The sequence below is a fragment of the Abramis brama genome (genome assembly GCF_963993115.1).
Source record: "Abramis brama genome assembly, chromosome: 1".
Classification (NCBI taxonomy): Eukaryota; Metazoa; Chordata; class Actinopteri; order Cypriniformes; family Leuciscidae; genus Abramis; species Abramis brama.
The window spans coordinates 71,993,600-72,014,826 of NC_139963.1; the positions used below are offsets into that span (position 1 = coordinate 71,993,600).

The window sequence follows — 21,227 nt, forward strand, 5'->3', positions numbered from 1 at the left end:
GATTATCTACATTGTGATTAAGACTAGTCAATATCAGGGGCGGCTGGCCAATAGAGGGCGCTCCTTTGCCGTTCCTTTAACGTTAATACTACCTCATCTTAAAATATGATTTAAACCGAGCATGCATTTCTCTCAGGTTAAATGCTGTAAATACATGACATACGATCAAACCTCATCTTTTGCGGTCAAAACTTTCTGCATTTAAGCAGCGTGTATAGGCCATATGACAGGTCTCGTACAGATTGCTGCCTCAGCAAATCGCGCTATAGGGATCTCCCAGTCACGTGACCCCTAGCCGCGTGTCAGCCATTTTGACGGAATACTTCAGCGCACCTACATACATGAGAATGCGAATTATCACGTTTTATGGCTGTGAATTGATTAAAATAATGAATAATGGTCACTGTATTAATTATCTTGAGCCTGCTGAAATGTTCCTATAAATATATTTTCTTTCCAACTGTGCAATCTGAATAAAAATAGGCTAAATATATTTATCCACTAAGCTGCAGCTCGTCTTCCCATTAACAGTTTTTTTTTCTCTTTCTGACATTTCATACCTGTTGGGTTTACATTTTTTAATTAAATTGACTATAAAAAAAGATTGCTTGTGTGTGCTGGTGTTTATTCCAGTCTTTTAAAATAGTTGAATGAATGAATGCTGGCGAGGTGCCTGTAACGATGTTAAATAAGCTAGGCTTATAATGTACACAGGGTAGAGGAGAATTACAGTCACCTACTTTGAATAGTATAGCATTTTGGGCGTAAACAGTGAAAAGATTGACATTGAAAAATGACACATGATAAATGTAATATTTAAATATTTAATCCAAATAAATAAATGTTCGTGGTTAGCACTGATGTTATTCATTTGTTCTCACACACTTCAGCGTCGCGGTCACTGGTTTAGACGAACACTGCCACTATCTATTATTAGCGCACCGTCAGCTAACTCTTCACGTCATGTCATCACAAAAAGAAATATACAAGAGGAAGATAAAGGAATTATGAATCATAGATCCATATGAAGCACCGCAAGTTCTTTTTACAGGCATTTAACGTTAATGTGTAGAAAAACTTCCTGACATTGAGTTCGGTGACATTTACAGTTACCTTATTCACTTCTCATCACGTTACACCGGAGCTTCATTAAAAGCATACAAAAGCTTAGCAGGCTATCGGTATCACAGCATCGCTCGGGCATGATAGAGATGAATATTTCGCGACGAGCTGTATTATCACCAGCGGTTTAGCATTTTCTATTCCGTCAAGATGGCTGCTCCAAATGGCGTGACGTCACGCGGGACGTCCCTATACTGCCGTTCTCGACAATGTACGTTACCTTTGTAAAAGTAGGGATTTAAGTTAGCACTTACTAGCATGAAGAACAAATATAGACACAGGCTGAGCATGGAGATCAATATAAGATTCAAACAGATTGGCGAGTTCCTGTGTTTAATGTTGATCACATTATATGAAGATCCACACGATTGCGAATGTGACATTGATTTTATACAACAGTTCAACAAACGAAATATTAATATTAAGTGATGTTCATTTTCAACACAGTTGTCAGTATTTTTACAATAAATTAATAGCTCCAATGAAAGCCACAGCAGAACTGCAGCACACAGCAATGATTGTGAACGAATCTTTAGAGTCAATGATTCAATGATTAATTCATAAATACAGCCACTTGATGACTGAATGACTCGATGACTCATCACCTACTGGCGGTTTTAAATGTAATATTTAAAAGCATCACTTCGTTTTTACCATCATTGCATATTTATCTATTTAACATTTTTTTTAATTCAAAGCATTATTTATTTTATAAAGGTATTTGTAAAGGTAAAAATGCACTTGAAAAAAATCGATTTAAGGGGGCAAATATTGTCCCTTACTGAAAAAGGTGTGACTGAAGAGTGGGGGTACACAGAAGGATATTAAAGCCTCTTGGGGTACAACTGTAAAAAGTTTGAGAACCACTGGGACTGGGTTAAGGAATAGAACAAAATAAACATCAAAGCACAATACACATACCAAGGGCAGAAAGTAGGCCTAATACTCCCATGGTTACCAATATACAATATATATATATATATATATATATATATATATATATATATATATATATATATACAATATACCAATATATCAATATACATCTACAAAGCTATTTTGACTAGACATAATATAGGCTATACATTCGAGATATCTACAATGCTATTACCCAGATAGCACCGACTATTTGATGTGCGTGTTTACATCTGGAACACTTTTTAAGAGTGTTTGCTCATGCATCAGACCGGTGGCGTGGTGCACTTTTTGGTTTGCTGACCATCACTTTTTAATTTTCACTTGTTGTGGATATTAAGAAATTACATTAAATGTTATTAAAATTAAGGATGAACTATATGTATATTCATGAATAAAATGAGCATGGACCACAAGTCCATGAAATTGTTGAGGCATTTGTCAGCAACCTGCCTGTGGGCCGCTGAAACTGATGAGCAGAACGCCGCGGACCGCCAGATCTGCACCCGTGAGCCATGGTCCAACTGCTATTAACTGCACATTCACTAAGTTATAAAATTCACTGGAGGATAAAGTTTGCGTGGCCGTCGTCAGATTTGGAAGTCGCTCAAAAGGCTCTTTCGCGGTTGTGGCTTCAGTCGACTTCAGTGTGGTGCGGTGGTTTATGATGATACTCAGCTCTATATTTCTTCACGCCCAGACGAAACTTACCAATTCACAAAATTAATGGAATGCATAGCTGATATAAAAAATTGGATGACTCGTAATTTCCTACTTCTAAATTCTGAAAAAACAGAGATTCTAATTATTGGACCAAAAACTTCCTCACGTAATAATCTAGAATACTGTCTAACACTTGATGGCTGCTCTGTCAAGTCTTCGTCGTCGGTTAGGAACCTGGGTGTGCTCTTTGATACCAATATTTCATTTGAAAGTCACGTGTCTAGTATCTGTAAAACCGCATTTTTCCATCTAAAAAAATATCTAAATTACGTCATATGCTCTCATTGACAAATGCGGAACAATTAGTTCATGACATCAAGGCTAGATTATTGTAATGCTATTATGGGTGGCTGCCCTGCACACTTAATAAACAAATTACATCTGGTCCAAAACATAGCAGCTCGAGTTCTTACCAGAACCAGGAAGTATGACCATATTAGCCCGGTTCTGTCAACACTGCATTGGCTCCCTATTAAACAATGTATACATTTTAAAATATTGCTGATTACTTACAAAGCACTAAATGGTTTAGCTCCGCAGTACTTGAGCGAGCTCTTAACGCATTATAGTCCTTCACGTCTATTGCGATCTCAAAATTCCGGCCAGTTGATAATACCTAGAATATCAAAGTCGACTGCTGGCGGTAGATCCTTCTCCTATTTAGCACCAAAACTTTGGAACAGTCTTCCTAACACTGTCCGGGAAGCAAACACACTCTGTCAGTTCAAAGCTAGACTAAAAACACATCTCTTTGACCTAGCATAAACATAACACATTATAGACTTCTATAATTCAATGTTAGGCTGCATAGATTAGATCAGCCGGAACCGGGAACACTTCCCATAAATCCTGATGTACTCACTACATCATAGAAAGGATGGCGTCTACGCTAATATTAGTCTCTTTGTCCTGCAGTCCTGAAGTGTCAACTAGTCTCTCTCCTGTGAAGGCCTCCTTCCCTTTACCTCTATACAGATAAAACGTTGTCGGGATCATTCCGGTTCACGTGGCTACGCAGACGCAACAAAAATTTCTAAATTACATTTTTTTTTAAGGCCTAACAAGTAGTTTGTTGAGGGTTGATTTGTGAAGGACTACACTCCTGCGCACATATATATTCAAACGTGCATATATACAAACTCTCACAATTATATAGCCTCATAATTACTCACAATGGTGAAATTTTGTTGCATCATTTATTGCTTATATTTTTGCCTTGCCATCAGTTGTGTCAGTTATTTACAGTATGCACTGTAACCGTTCATCTGTGAGACAAATCAGTATACATCAAACTCAGCACTACACTAAAAACAGGTGTGGTTATGTTTAATGACTTTATGAATTGAGTTTAATGAGTGTGATGAGTTTAAGTATTAAGTATTCTAATAAATATCTCTACTGTTTCTCTAATCTTTACTGTTTCTCTGTGTCTTCACCACACACATTTTAAAAAAAAATATTTTTAAAGTTCTCATCACACATTAAAAATGAATCCAAAAGATAGACACAATGTATCAAAAGCATAGATAATACTCTACTACATATAGAAATTTGAGTTATTTATTTTCTAATAAGCTCTTAGCCTCTTACCCAAACCAATATTCAATTTCAGAGTGTGACAGGTGTACAGTTCAGCATTTGGTCCTAAGAGCAGTTAATTTATCTAATTGACAAATGTATAATTATTGTACATTGTGGAAAAACTGATAAAACTAGTTACAAAAATGATCTTAGACAATTCTTGAGTGGCAAAAGTTATTCTATTTTTAAATAACAGCTGTATATTGAGATGTGGTGAAACGACATTTGTTCATTGCAGGTCGGGGAAAAAAATGTAAATATTAACAATTTACAACAACAACTCTTGTAATCTAAGTTTGTCCTCTTACAGACCTTAAAACTAGACAAATTATTTAAACTTATGAGACTGTTACATGACTTTTGAAGACTTTTCTTCACAAGGCTAAAAAAGCCCCTAGTTGAAGAAACACCCATATAGCCATGCATGGTAAATGCATATATTGCAGTAGGCTATACTGAAAAATATAAGCACTAGTTTCCCATATATGGAAATGTATTATGTACATTGCAATATATTCCCATATATATGTTTGTTCCATAAGGGTGAAATGACAAGATCGGAGCTTTTTTGTTGAATGTTGTACACATCCCCATCTCAACAAACTTTCAAGACTATCAAGTTTATAAATGACCAACTTCTAAAAACAAATTGCTAGGTGTCTTTGTAAAGACATGCTCACTTATTGCTGCTGTAACCGCTCCCAGTGTGAGATCTCTCGCGAGGCTGACGCGGCGGAGCTCAAGCCTGCGGTGTGAAACTGCCGTTAGGATAGGAAGTGCTTTCTCTTCGCCTTTAAGCACTCGCGCTTAGTCTCACTGTGAAAGCAGACGGGAAGCACAGTATCTTTCACTCTCTCATACACATGTGCTATTTACTGTCTCTTTGTAACATTATCACCGTGTAAATCGTGTTAAAACTTTGTTGATAAATACTTCATGACGTGTATCCGTGTAATTGGCGATCTCTCTCGTTGAAACTGGCGCTTTTAATCGTGATACGCCTATCTCTTCATTCGCGCGTGTGTTTGTCCATGCAGGAGTGAGAGAGCAGGACTTCCGGTGTGTTTTGCTCATTTCGCCTCTTACTACTCTTCTTTAAGGTATGTTTGCACTCTTAATATAATTTGTTTTAGTTTTAAGTTTCAATGTGATGGCACAGATGCTATAGTTACAAAGAATAAGGTGACAAATATAAAGAACTTGAGCAATTAATTCAAAACTGAAGCAGAAAAAGATTCAACAGAATTTCTGCCCATTTTTAACCAAATGATTAACCAAACCAAAAACAAATACAGTTTGTATAGTATGTGTGTGTGTGTTTGTGTATGAGTGGCACTGATAATGTATGATGGGGGGAGGGGGTGTATGGTGAGTGGCACTGAAGCTAAACTTCCCCAGGCCAGCTATTCTCTTAAAGGGGTCATATAATGGTAGGCTACATGCTTTTTTACAAGTTGATTGTACTGAAATGTGTGTTGGCAGTGCCTGTACACAACCATCATAAAATGATAAAAATCCATCCAGTGTTTTTTTTTTTTTAAATCTTCTTATATGTTTTCCCCATCTCAAATCAAGCCGTTCGATTTTGTGACGTCACAAAATCGACGCCCCCCTCCCACGATTGTTGATTGACAGCAGCGTTTCAACACAGACCCACCCTCGCTCATGAGCGAGCTGTCAATCATAGTCCGTGCATCATTGTTGATACGCTGGAGCACTGTCTATGAGCAGAATGGCGTCTAAGTGATTGTGGTGTTCTGTTCTTGGGTGTAATAATGAACACAGCATCATTTTGATGTTCCTAAATCCGAACCGCTGAAGACGCAGTGGCTGAGTTTGTTTTCGAAGGGAATAGCCTATTCCCCACGATCAACGTCAATGCTTTCATGTTTGCGCGAATCATTTCACACACCAGACTGCTTTACAAACAAGGTCAATATAAAGCTGGTTTTGCTGAGAAGCTGCTCCTGAAAAAAGGATCCGTACAAACTATTCGTGTTCCTGCTGCACGCACCTCCAGAAGAAGAAGTGTGTGTAACTTTTTTTTAACCTTTATATTAATATTAATCTTTATATTCATCTTTGCAAATCGCTTGCTTGCACGCTTCATGATGAATGCGGCTGTTTACACTCAGGGTACATTACAGCATGTTTTCTATTTACGACGTTCTCAATATAATTCATAATCCCACGTTTATAATGAACAACGCGTTATGGTTATTGTGTTACAAACGGTGTATGCACAGAACAGAGGGGCGGGGTGAGCAAAGCTCATTATCATTTAAAGACAAATGCACTCAAACGGCGTGTTGAACAGCTGTTTTTGATCAGGTAAAATAAGTGTTTTCTTACAATACTAATGACAATTTTTAATTAAAGTATATTACAAACTTTTAATTTAGACCCTAAAGAATCATATTAGCATGTACAAAAATGGCATTATATGACCCCTTTAACATATGTACATTTTGTGTGTTGAGTGTGTGTGTGTGTGTGTGTATTATTAGGAGTATATGGATATGGATTTTTTAGTGCCGATACCGATTTTTTTTCATCAGCCTTAGCCGATGACCGATACGTCATAAAAATGACACAATGATGATAACAAATGTTACAAGTCTCATTTTTAAAAAAGGAACATTTATTTAACTTAAAAAAACAACATTTGACAAATATTAAAAACGTGAGGTAGAACAAGTAAAAAAAAAAGTTCAGTGCTGAAAATACTGAGAATAAATATTTAAGCATAATTCAAATACCAAAAATAAATATTTAAGCATAAATGAAATAATTACACTATTGCACACAGTAGCAACAAGCAAGCAGCATAATAAAGTGCAAACTGAGGTCACATAAGGTCACATATCGCGTCTAAAAACATGTCGCGCCGCTTTCTCCTTTCTACAAGCGCTTGCGCTCCCGTGGCGTCTGTCGTTGCTATGCAACCATGAACTGCGCTCTCCATGATGACGAGGAAGTAAGGATTAATTTAATTCTAGCCCTTTACGACTACATATATTTATGGAGATGAGAAATAAAAACCCGCCCTGTCCAGCTATGACCAGCTGTTCGGCCGAGCTTTTGATGTTGTCATGGAAAGGTCAGTTGTTTTTTGTCACATGACCTGCGTGCGCTTGCGGCATTCAGAAAAGTTTAGATGTTTTCATCTCACCACGGCATAGGAGCGCCTGGGCAAACGAGCGCGCTGCATCGCATGCGTGTCGCAACCGCGTCGCTTCTTTTATTAGCACACGTCCAAACCTCAGCCAGGTGGTCGCTGAATAAAACTCCCACAAATATCACGGAATCATGGAACAACGTCGGCATTATTTAATCCTATGACCAGTGTTTGTAACAGCTGCCGTATGCATATGGATAGCCTCAAACTTAGCTATTTGCAGCTCCCTAAATACAATGACAAGCAGTTTTATAGATGAGGCATTCGCGTTTTCCATTTGGACCCACAAACTTGCTTAGCTATAGTTGCACGCACATATAGAGCAACGTGTTTCCACTTTCAAAGTGTATGGCAATATTTCAGCTAAGTCAAACAGTTAAAAGATGCTTTGAAAGTTTAAAACTTGCCTTCCAGCACTCTGCTAGTGTGGGAGGGGCAGTGCATGGGCTGCACGTGAACTGCAGCGTCTCCAGCAACACAAAGCTGCCTGCGGACGCCTGTTTGTAAATAATGCCGGGAAAAAACTATCGGCGAACACAGCAGCCACGTATCTGCCGATACACGTAAAACACGCAAATATCGTCCCGATATATCGGTCAATCGCTATAAATAACGCAGTATGCTGTTAGGCTAACTAGCATGTCAACATGTCTGTGTCTCAATCAGATGAATCACAGTTCTGACAGATGTAGACTGGTAGACCTGGAGTGCATAAGTCATGGGCCCACTTTTTGCAATACAGGCACTGAAGCCAAACTTCCCTAGGTCGGCTATTCCCATATGACTCTAAACAAACCAGACAGTATTCCTCTTCATCAGACTCAGATGATGATCTCCTTTTCCGTTTTTTTTTTTTTTTTAGGAGCAGGAACTTTGGATGGAGCTTTCAGTTGTGGCTTCTTGTTTTTTTGTTTTGTTTTTTTTGTTGAGGAGTCTCTTCTTTGTTGTGGCCTTTTGTTCCTCTAGTTGTCGCTTGACTGGTGTGTCTGTCAGGATGGCGGTCTTCCTCTTCCTCCTGACGGCACCACCAACTTTCCTAGGCCCAGCCTTAGGGAATGGGCGCAGCTTTTCTGGGGTTAGGAGACATCTCCCAGTACCAACAGAAAAACCACTTGGTCTGGGCACAGCATTGTCAATGCCAGGCTGAAGTTGTTGCACAGCATTGTCAATGCCAGGCTGAAGCTGTTGCACATTGTCAGTGACAGGGTGAAGCTCATCAGGGACATCAACCAGATTGGCAGTTGGGACTGGGTTTGGCCATTTTGTAACATAAGATGGGGCGAAGGCCTCTTCTGGAAAAACATTCCTGTTATAGGGGAAAATTCCAGCCACACAGCCAGGGCGAGTTCGGCCTGGGCTGATGAGTATTAGGGGACTTACACATTGCCCACAGACATACAGTGCAATGCATAAGTGAATACACCCATGCTAAAGTTGAATAAAAAGAGGAATAAAAAATCATATTTTGGAAATTGAACTTAATGCCTTAATTTAAAAAATTAGGAAAAATCCAACCTTTAAGGACACCAATTTTCTTTGTGAATGAATAATGTATCGTAAATAAATAAATGTTCTTCCTTAAAATACATGGTGCATAAGTGAGTACACCCCTATGTTAAATTCCCATAGAGGCAGACAGATTTTTATTTTTAAGTATTTTTTAAAAAAAAAATTTAGGATACTATGCATCCTGATAAAGTTCCCTTGGCCTTTGGAATTAAAATAGCCCCACATCATCACATAGCATTCACCATACCTAGAGATTGGCATGATTTTATTTCAGTTAGCCTAAAAGCTAGTTTGATTTGCATTGAGAGATGATCTTATGGAAAGTACCCCATGCCAATCTCTAGGTATGGTGAAGGCTATGTGATGATGTGGGGCTATTTTAATTCCAAAGGCCAAGGGAACTTTATCAGGATGCATAGTATCCTAAATTTTTTTTTTTAAAAATACTTAAAAATAAAAATCTGCCTGCCTCTATGGGAATTTAACATAGGGGTGTACTCACTTATGCACCATGTATTTTAAGGAAGAACATTTATTTATTTACGATACATTATTCATTCACAAAGAAAATTGGTGTCCTTAAAGGTTGGATTTTTCCTAATTTTTTAAATTAAGGCATTAAGTTCAATTTCCAAAATATGATTTTTTATTCCTCTTTTTAGTCAACTTTAGCATGGGTGTATTCACTTATGCATTGCACTGTATATGGTCGATCAGCGATCGATGCTCTTACAGTTTCAGCATCCTGAGCCGATAGCATCGGGCAGACAATACTGAAGTATTAAACCGAGAGCAGCTTAGCCTGTAAAGCGGGAACCTCTAGGTTGTAAAACCTTATAAATGTAGACGGAGAGGCCCAGCCTGCCGCCATACAGATATCTTGTAAGGCAATCCCACTAGACCAAGCCCACGATGAGGCCATGCCTCTCGTGGAGTGCGCTTTGACACCTAACGGGCATTGCAGGCCCTTAGATGTATAAGCTAGCGCTATAGCATCAACTATCCATCTGGATACTCTGTTTCGATGCGGCTAGTCCTTTAGAACGACCGCTGAACAAAACAAAGAGCTGCTCCGTCTGTCTGAAAACAGATGGGCGAGACACATAGGCTTTTAGCGCCCTGACCGGGCAAAGGAAGCCTGCGTCCCCTTCCTCCTCAGAGACCGTCAGTGCTGACAGGGAAATCACCTGTGCCCTAAACGGAGTGTTGAGGGATTTAGGAACGTACCCGTGCTTTGGTTTGAGTATGACTCTCGAGTCATTAGGCCCAAACTCCATACACGTCGCGCTCACTGAGAGCGCTTGCAAGTCCCTTATGCACTTTACTGAAGCGAGAGCCAAGCGAAGAAACACTGTCTTGAAAGATAAGTGTTTTAAGTCTATTTACTGAACTGGCTCGAATGGGGCGTCTTTCATGGCTTCCAGATCCGTGGAAAGGTCCCAAATTGGAACTGAGGGAGGTCTGGGAGGATTCAGTCTCTTAGCTCCTCTAAGGAAGCGAATGACCAGAACGTTTCTTCCCAGTGACTGGCCAAGCGTTGGTTCAGCGAACGCTGCTATGGCTGCCACGTAAACTTTGAGCGTGGATGGGGCTCTACCCTTATCCAGCAGCTCTTGTAGAAAGGAAAGAACCTCCGGCACCCCACAGTCTGAGGGTGATATGTCACAAGCTGTACACCAGCTAGCGAACACAGACCATTTCGAGGAATAGAGCCGCCCAGTAGACGGGGCTCTAGCCTGCGTGATCGTGTTTAACACTCCCGCTGGGAGGTTAACGAGTACCCGTTGATGGCCCACGCATGTAGGGACCATAGCTCCGGGCGAGGATGCCAAATCGAGCCGTTGGCCTGCGAGAGGAGATCCCTCCTCACCGGTATCGGCCATGGGGCGGTACTCATCAGTTGCATCAGAACTGGGAACCAGGCTTGGTTCGTCCAGAACGGGGCCACGAGTAACACTGAGCATCCGCTTTTCCTGATCCGCTCTAATACCTGGGGTAGGAGCGTGACAGGGGGAAACACATAGAGCGGGCAGCGGGGCCAGTGTGGGCCAGCGCATCCCTGCTCTTGGAGAAAAACTCCGGACAATGAGCGTTTTCTTGAGACGCAAATAGGTCTATCTTCGCTCTGCCGAATGTTTTCCACAGCAGTTGGACTGTCTGTGGATGTAAGGACCCTTCTCCTGCGGGAACATTGTTCCTGGACAGTCTGTCTGGTTCTACATTCAAGTGACCTGGCACGTGCGCTGCTCTCAGCGAGCGCAGATTGTGCTAAGCCCAGATCAGGAGGCGTTCCATCAGCCTGTGAAGGGTTCTGGATCTGAAACCTCCCTGGTGATTTATATAAGCCACCACCGACATGTTGTCCGAACGGACTAAGACGTGGTGTCCTCTTATCTGGGGACAAAAGCGCCTCAGCGCGTTGTCAACTGCCACCATTTCCAGGCAGTTTATGTGTAGAAGCTTTTCCCGTTCTGACCACTGGCCGAAGAACGGTCTGCCCTCGAGCAGCGCTCCCCATCCCGAGGTTGAGGCGTCCGTAGACACCAACTTCACACTCGAGGAAGTCCCCAGGCTTACACCTGACTGGTACCAATCGGTCACCGTCCAAGGTTTCAGAGCTGATATGCATTTCTGATCGACCTTGAGGCGTAAGAGACCGGAGATCCACGCTCGGCGCGGTACGCGCGCTTTCAGCCAGAACTGCAGTGGGCGCATGCGAAGCAAACCCAGCTGAAGCACTGGAGATGCTGAAGCCATGAGACCCAGCATCTTTTGAAACTTTTTGAGCGGGACTAAAGCGCCATGGCGAAAAATTTTCGTCATGCGCTGAATACTCAGTCTGCGCTGTGGTGACAGCTGTGCTGTCATAGACAGCGAGTCCAGTTCTCTACCCAGAAAAGATATCGTCTGACTGGGAGACAGTGAACTCTTCGCCCAATTGACTGAGACGAATTTCAAAAATTGCCTGTGACGTGACGCTATTTGTATTTGGAAATAAGCGTCTTTCAGATCTATTGACATAAACCAGTCCCCTTGGCGAATTTGCGAGAGGATTTTCTTGGTTGCGAGCATTCTGAAACGTCGTTTCAGAAGTGCTTTGTTCAACTGTCTTAGATCTAAAATGGGTCTGAGACCCCCGTCTTTTTTGGGTACCAGGAAATACCTGCTGTACATGCCCCCTTCGCTCTGAGCCTGTGAAACGGGTTCTATAGCCCCTTTGCTCAGTAGTTTCGCTATTTCGGCTCGAAGTAGATGTGCTACTTCTTTTTTCACCGTAGTTTCGATTCGTGCCGCGTGACGTGGCGGGCGTCAAACGAATTGTAGCGAGTAGCCTCTCTTTATAATGTTCAGCACCCATTCTGATATCCCGGGAAGCTTTGCCCAAGCATTCGCGTGGGTAGCTAGGGGTAGAATGATATCTGGGCTCTGGTCGCGACCTAGTGGCGCGCGGGGAGCCCCGGTGTGCTGAGACATGAACGCCGTGCTTGCAGCGTGTGAGGCCGGGGGTGCACTGATAACAGCGGGCAGCGTGCCCGCGCTCTGTTCTCCTATAGCGGTACGCTGAGAGAGAGCGAGCGGGGTGAACCTTGCAGGGTTTATCATGTCTGTGAGCAAATGAGGGCGCGGGACAGTGGGCCCATTCATCACGCTGAAAACGCCGTCTGCATGAGCAGACTGTATGTGCGTTGGTTTCGTTTTTACAGACACCGGGAGACATGTAGCGTGTAGTGTTTGTGGGCACTGGGTCGTGGGCACGTTCACTACATCTATTGCACAATCGACGTGAGTCGATTTTATTTGTGCGGGCCGTGTGTGGCGGGCTGTGCTTGTGTGTAGGAATGAGCACTGGGCAGTGGGCATTTTTACTGCACTCATAACATCGGGCGTGGCCGAAATACCAGAAAATACACTCTTTATTGGATTTATCTGGGTCGCCATGACAACAGCGTTTGTGTGCAGGCAAGCGGGCTGTGTTACCGACTTGTTTACTGCAAAATACACTGGAACAGTCGCATTAACCGGAACTGAACGAGCGAGAAGTATTGGTGAAAGTCCGGCCGCAGCGGGGCTTGAACACCATCGTTTTCCTAGACTGGCTAGGAAGACTTTGAGTTGCCATAGAAACGGTGTTTGGGTGCAGGCGAGCGGGTTGTACAACGCGCTCGTTGGCTGCAAAATACACATCTGCAGTCGCCTTTAAGGGAACTGACAGAGCGAAAGCATTGACGGCATAATTTTATCTGCCGGCAGACCCGGGATTCGAACACGGGTCTCTCGTGCGAAAGCCTAAGATTCCGCCGCTGAGCCACAGGAGGGGAACACATAAGCTTTCAGTTAACACGAGCATATAAGAGAGCATTTTTCAAAAGTTTGTTTGCAGGCGTGCGTGTATATAACAGGCTCGTTTGCTGCAATATTGATATTTCCAGTCGCCTGCTTAAGAGGGAACTGAGAAATGTGTGAGAAATGGAGGTTAGTCCGGCCTCTTTTCTCCTTTCGCCGGTGAGTGACGCGTGAATGGGGCGCAATTAGGGCGGGGTAGCTTTTCTTGTAACGTAAAGAAAAAACTAACCCCGTGACCATCCGCTTCCAGCCTCCCTTGTGAACGGCGCAGTTTGCGCGGCGCGAACAGAGGGAGAGAGAAAGCTAGCCCCGTGACCATCCGTTCCTGACATCCCCTGTGAACGGCGAATTTTGCGCGGCTCGAACAGAGGGAGAGCAGGTATCCCCCACAGACGCGGCTTCTTGGTCAATATCCACGACGTAAGCGGCGGCACACGGCGGCCGCTGTCCATCAGGAAGAGAACCTAGCGAAGCGGGTGAAGCAGGCGGGCGCACCTGCGAGCTTTGCGGGCTGGCGGGGGGGATTCCGGGACCCGTTGAGCACGGCACTTTTTACGGCACGGTACCGCGGCGGGCGGAGGTGCAGTCTCGGAGAAAGGATGCCAGGCGAGTCCTCAGAGTCACCATAGGCATTAACGCGAGAGCTGCGTGATCCTCACCAGGAAAAGGGGCGTCTTGAAAAAGACGCCCGGCTCTTTTAGTGCAATGAGAGTGTGTGTCGCGGTAGCGAACACACACACACACAAAACACAGTAGCAGAGAAAAGGATATAACGCCGGAAAGCGTTAGCAGGAACGGCGACTGAAGGCGGCGAGTTGTCGACCAGCGGCTTCAGGTGCAAAGGCTCGTCCCGCAGAAGGCTTATCAGACGGCGCGGCTTCTTCCTCTTGGGATCCAGCGATGCGTGAGCTTCGCTTGAAGAGATGAAAAATCAGCTAAACCAGCCTTTCGAGTCTATATTTATAGCCCAAGGGCCCGCCAATTCGGCGGGACATGATGCAGTGGGCGCGAAGCGCCCTCATTGGTCTGACGTCATGAGAGGGCTCTCTCGAGAGGCTGCTGCAGTTGCCGCAGGGCAGCCAATGGGCTCGCGAGCCGTCTCGCCCATGTCTGTATGCTGCTGCAACGCGTTTTACATTAATACAAAATTAAGGATAATTTTTTGGCTTCAATATCTCGTGGAAAAGGAGTTTTCCCCTAGCGTAAGCTATTACGCAGTACGAGAGAACCTCTCGTAAGAGAACTGTTAGTTTAAAACCAGTTAAAGCCGCGGTCAGTCTACACTTTGAGCATGTTGCACACACTGCAACGGTTGTGAAATGAGGTCACACTCTGCGGTGTCTTTTATTAAAAACATATATGACAAAAAAATTATTATTCCAAAAATATACAATCTACTGCACTTTACAGCAAAAATTTGCTTTTTTCTCACAGCGAAATTCACTTGATCTTGTGTTTCCGGTGTCCCACATTCACATGCGTATGAATGGACGTCAGTGGAAGAAAACGTTTATTGTAACCGGCCCATAATAATTACGTTTTTAGTTTAATGAATTAAATATCAATCTAAATGTTGGTGTCAAAATTATTACACTGTTGTATATTTTTTTAATGTATTAATATTACATTAGATAATTGTCGTTGATCAAATATATTTAATATATCTCACTACTGAAATATGGTATTTGTATATAATGTTTTAAAAATAATAATTGAAGATCAATGTACCTCATTCATGTAAATTTTCAGGGACATATAATTTATAAAAAGGCATAAAAATGATTGTAATATTTTTAGAAGTTGTTTACTTTGGTACATCATGGTTCACTGTTATGTCCTTTCACTTATATACTCATATACATCTCTTGGAATTGTTTTGATGTACTGAAAATGAAATATTTTTTTCTCTTTGATATTAGACCCGATGGAAGAGATCGAGGAGAGTGAAGAACTGAGTGAAGTGGAGGAGGAGAAAGAAAAACTGAGTGAAGTGGAGGAGGACAGTGAAGAACTGAGTGAAGTGGAGGAGGAGAGTGAAGAACTGAGTGAAGTGGAGGAGGAGAGTGAAGAACTGAGTGAAGTGAAGGAGGAACATCATGTCAAACCTGAAGAAAAACCTTATAGTCGCTCAAAGACTAAAAATAAATGTTTAAAGAAAAGACGAGCCAAGAAATCTTTCACCTGCACTCAGTGTGGGAAGAGTTTCACAACCAAAAAACGTCTTGAGATTCATATGAGGATCCACACTGGAGAGAAGCCATTCATGTGTGAACAGTGTGAAAAGAGATTCTCAGACAAAACATATCTTAAGATTCACATGAGAGTTCATACAGGAGAGAAGCCACATGTATGCAATCAATGTGGGAATAGTTTTAGTCAATCATCAAACCTTAAGCAACACATGAGAGTTCATACAAGAGAGAAGCCACATGTATGCAATCAATGTGGGAATAGTTTTAGTCAATCATCACACCTTAATGTTCACATGATGATCCACACCGGAGTGAAGCCGTTCACATGTGATCAATGCGGGAAGAGTTTCATTCGATCTTCACACCTTAAAGAACACATAAAAATCCACACAGGAGAAAAGCCGTTCACATGTGATCAATGCGGAAAGAGTTTCCCACGAAAACATAGTCTTGATGTTCACATGAGGATCCACACCGGAGAGAAGCCGTTCTCATGTGATCAATGCGGCAACACTTTTCGTCATGCATCACACCTGAAGGCACACCTGAGAGTTCATACGAAGGAGAAGCCGTATTCATGTTCTGTGTGTGGAAAGAGATTTTCACGGCTGCACAATTTACATACACATGAGAAAACTCACACTGATGTAAGAGAGTACATGTGCTTTGAGTGTGAGAAGACTTTCACTACAGCGAACTGTTTAAAACAGCACCAGAGAATTCACACTGGAGAAAAACCTTACATGTGTTCACACTGTGACAAGAGATTCAGTCTGTCAGCAGATCTGAAAAGACATGAGATGATCCACACTGGAGAAAAACCTTACAACTGTTCACACTGTGACAAGAGATTCAGTCACTCATCATATCTGAAAAGACATGAGAGGATCCACACTGGAGAAAAACCTTACAAGTGTTCACACTGTGACAAGAGATTCAGTCGGTCAGCACATATGAAAAGACATGAGAGGATCCACACTGGAGAAAAACCTTACAAGTGTTCACACTGTGACAAGAGATTCAGTCACTCATCATATCTGAAAACACATGAGATGATCCACACTGGAGAAAAACCTTACAAGTGTTCACACTGTGACAAGAGATTCAGTCACTCATCATCTCTGAAAACACATGAGATGATCCACACTGGAGAAAAACCTTACAAGTGTTCACACTGTGACAAGAGATTCAGTCAGCCAGCAAATCTGAAAACACATGAGATGAACCACACTGGAGAAAAACCTCACAAGTGTTCACACTGTGACAAGAGATTTAGTGTGTCATCATCTCTGAAAACACATGAGATGATCCACACTGGAGAAAAACCTCACAAGTGTTCACACTGTGACAAGAGATTCAGTCGGTCAGAACATCTGAGATCACATGAGAGGATCCACACTGGAGAAAAACCTTACAAGTGTTCACACTGTAACAAGAGATTCAGTCTGTCATCAAATCTGAAAACACATGAGAGGATCCACAGCAGAGGGAATTTGCACACGTGTGATCAGTGCGGAAATAGTTTCTCTATGAAAACTCACCTGAAGCGACACATGAAGATCCATGCAGTGGAGAAACCACATCAACACAGTGTGAGATCACGGTGAGTAGTTTATCTTTATGTGCTGAGAAACAAAACCTGGAATCTTGAAGTTAGTTTGGCTTGTGTGCTTTTCCTGCAGCAGCTTCACCATTAAAGCAACACTAAGGAAGATTTTTTACCTTAAAATAATGTTTCCAAAATCATTTCAGTGGTTCATCAAGTCGTAACAGGGTGAAAGGCACTTATGCCTCTGCTTTGTGGTCCTTTATCTGCTATGACCACGCTATGTAAGATTGCCAGATCGGGTCGTGTTTCTGTAGTTCTAATGAGACAATACCGCTTCCAACCTGTAGGGCGACCGCAGCGGAAAAGTTCCATAGTGTTACTTTAAGGGTTAGGCTTTATTTTTCATGTGCATTTAGTCCATATAAATTTTATTTACTGCTATAAATTGACATGTTTGGTAGATGTTTTCACACAGTGGCCCTCATTTACAAAACAAGCGTACTACAGAAAATTGGGCTCACGGTTTAAATTGGCATTTATTTATCAATATGGACGTGAGCAGTGGCTATGTTTAAATCTCACATCAGGTCTGAGATTGTGTTATCATTATGAGAACACCAGGCATGAGATTTACACTGAACAAAATTATAAATGCAACACTTTTTGTTTTTGCCCCCATTTTTCATGAGCTGAAAGATCTATCAAAAAAGATCTAAGACTTACATTTTAAAAGGCCACTCTAAAATGTGCAGTTTTACTGGCCTGGGGGGTCCGAAAACCAGTCAGTATCTGGTGTAAGCACCATTTGCCTCTCAAAGTGCAACACATCTCCTTCGCATAGAGTTGATCAGGTTGTTGATTGTGGCCTGTGGAATGTTGGTCCGCCTCCTCTTCAATGGCTGTGTGAAGTTGCTGGATATTGGCAGGACCTGGAACATGCTGTCATATACGCCGATCCAGAGCATTCCAAACATGCTCAATGGGTGACGTGTCCGGTGAGTATGCTGGCCATGCAAGAACTGGGATGTTTTCAGCTTCCAGGAATTGTGTGCAGATCCTTGCAGAATGGGGCTGTGCATTATCATGCTGCAACATGAGGTGATGGTCGTGGATGAATGGCACAACAATGGGCCCCAGGATCTCGTCACAGTATCTCTGTGCATCAATAAAATGCACCTGTGTTCATTGTCCATAACATACCCCTGCCCATACCATAACCCCACCGCCACCATGGGCCACTCGATCCACAACGTTGACATCAGCAAACTGCTCACCCACACGACGCCATACACGCTGTCTGCCATCTGCCCTGTACAGTGAAAACAATGTTACACGTGGTCTGTGGTTGTGAGGCCGGTTGGATGCACTACCAAATTCTCTGAAACACCTTTGGAGACAGCTTATGGTAGAGAAATGAATATTCAATTCACGGTCAACAGCTCTGGTGGACATTCCTCCAGTCAGCATGCCAATTGCACGCTCCCACAAAACTTGCGACATCTGCGGCATTGTGCTGTGTGATAAAACTGCACATTTTAGAGTGGCCTTTTATTTTGGCCAGCCTAAGGCACACCTGTGCAATAATCATGCCGTTTAATCAGCATCTTGATATGTCACACCCGTGAGGTGGATGGATTATCTCAGCAAAGGAGAAGTGCTCACTAACACAGATTTGTGAACAATATTTGAGAAATATGTCGTTTGTGTATAGAAAAAGTCTTAGATCTTTGAGTTCAGCTCATGAAAAATGGGTGGCAAAAACAAAAGTGTTGCGTTTATAATTGTGTTCAGTGTAAATGAAGATTGCCTCATTTATCAATGTAAGATCAGTTGTACGATGTACGTACAATTAGTTGTTTCAGCCCTGGTTGGTTTGTTTGTTTTGCTGCCTTTTTGCAGGCAGCAAAAAGGCAAAGTCCAATAAGCAATCCGGGTCAAGGCAGGCAGAGAACGATCAGAGGTCGGGGTACACAGTCCTAGGTCAGTAATCAGATCAGCAAACACAGAGATAAACGCTTGGAATTGAAAGCCGGGGCAATGCAATACTTCGCAGAGAAGTGGAGTGTGGAAGTGGCTTTTATGTGTGTGTGAATGAGGTGCAGGTGTGTGTGCAATCAGTGTAGTGCAGGTGTGTAGCGCAATCAGTCCCAGGTAAGAGGTATGATGGAATATTGAGTTCATGAAGGTGTTTAATATTCCGGAGACGGATCCCTCCGGTGGTGGAGAGGAAGCGGTACGGGAGCCTGCTCCGTTACAATTATACTGAAGAACAAAAAGTTTGGTGTTTAGGTTGAAGAATATTTCAACTAGTTTCTTTGCCCTTCAAATAAATGTGCAAACCAGTAAGATAAAAACTTTGTCAGATGCCCAGAGCTGCTGCAGACACACATTTGAGAGCATTTGGTGGCACTAGTGAAACCAGCATTAAAGATTGGAATTACTTTAAATAAAACATTAGCATTTCACGAACACTTTGAATTTCTTAAGTCATGATTAGCAAAATAATTGTGTAAAAGAGTCCACTGAAAGTAACTTTTGCAATGTGAGACATTTACATTTATGTCCCTGGCAGATGCTTTTACGCGCTCTATTGTACAAGTGTGAATGTGCTTTTCCTTCAGTCCAACACTATGCAAAAATATGAGAATTTGTTGACAGACAGCTCTTTCACAGCAAACGTCAAACAAATAAGCTTAGAGGCCAATCACCTTGTGTCGTGTGGGAAACTATGTGATTTCTCACAGATCATATGTCAAGCCTGCGTCATCTAGAGTTTCATGACCAAACTAGTGATTTATAACACAAATCTTCATGACATTAAAATAGATCATGATCGTGCTCAGCAGTTGATGACCAGATTTGATGGAATTAAAATGACTATTATACTCAGTGATCTTGACTTTGAGCTTCACTTTTCATTTCATGTTTGTCTCTCATTTGAAATCTCACATGATTTAATGTTTCTTTTAGACGTGATGGACGTGAACAAGAAAGGAAAACAGAAGCCAATAAATCTGTCTCCTGCCCTCAGTGTAAAAAACGCTTCACATGTAAATCAAGTCTGAAGATTCACATGAGAGTTCACACTGGGAAGAAGCGGCTCAGGCTTACGCTCTGAAATCACATCTTCTCATTCTGAAGAAAGACCATTTAACTGTGATCAGTGCGGTAAACAGTTTCATTGGGCATCAGTCCTGAAGAAATACCAACATGACAATCCACACAAAGAAGAAGATTCATTCGTAATATTACAGCAGAAAAGACACGGCAGTGTGTGTTTCAGTGCTGGAAGTCCGTAACTAGAGATGATGAACTGAAAGACCACCAGAAAAGGACATAACACTTTTGAGAGAGAAATTAATCTGATATTAATTTTTAACTCGTTCTTCATTGTTTTTCATGAAGAACTTCTAGTTTATCTTCCACTTCTACTCTTCCATGCAAATACAACATAAAATTGTATGTACAGTAGCTCTGAAACTGGACACTTTTGTTCTCTTGAGATGATTTGGCTCTTATGGCGCTTTTCCACTACACAGTACCAGCTCGCCTCGGCTCGACTCGACTCGGCTCTGTTTGGTTTTCCACTGTGTAAAAGTTGTAACTGTACCGGCTTCCAGGTACTTTTTTTCGTACCACTTCCGACGAGGTTCTAAGCGAGCTGAGGCGAGCTGAGGCGATACTAAAATGTGACGTGAAAACACTGCAGACTGCTGATTGGTCAGAGAGAATCGTCACTATTCACTGCGTCATCATTGCACGCGCCAGACGGAGTATCCTGAATAAAAAAACAGCAAAAACAAAAACAAAAACATCCAAAAACAGCATACACTCGATTTCCTCCATTGTCCTGTGTGTGTGGGTAGCGGGTGTGTCTCGCGCGTCTCGCGTAAAAGATTAAGTCACGGCAGTTCCCTGCGGCGTCGCTATGACGACCAGGTACTATTGTGGAGGTACTATCTGCAATGGAAAACGGAGCGAAAAGCGAGCCGAGCCGAGCTGAGGCGAGGCGAGGTGAGTCGAGTCGAGCTGGTACTGGTAATGGAAAAGCGCCATTAGAAGTCAGTAAAGAGAGAGATCTGTCTCATTCGCTTTCACTTTTACTTAATTTTTG

At 42.4% G+C, this 21,227-nt stretch overlaps 2 protein-coding genes across 2 annotated transcripts in view; both read left to right on the top strand.

Annotated features, from left to right (window-relative positions):
• The window catches only part of LOC311094760 (uncharacterized protein), a 154,328-nt gene that overhangs the window by 84,401 nt on the left and 48,700 nt on the right, over window positions 1–21,227 (top strand). The gene's annotated exons all lie outside the window — the stretch shown is intronic.
• Window positions 15,768–21,117, top strand: LOC311094773 (uncharacterized protein). The gene is made up of 2 exons (XM_084132948.1): window positions 15,768–17,167; window positions 20,084–21,117. Exons 1-2 carry the CDS (start codon window positions 15,774–15,776, stop codon window positions 20,229–20,231), a joined length of 1,542 nt encoding a protein of 513 aa, XP_083989074.1. The 5' UTR covers window positions 15,768–15,773; the 3' UTR covers window positions 20,232–21,117.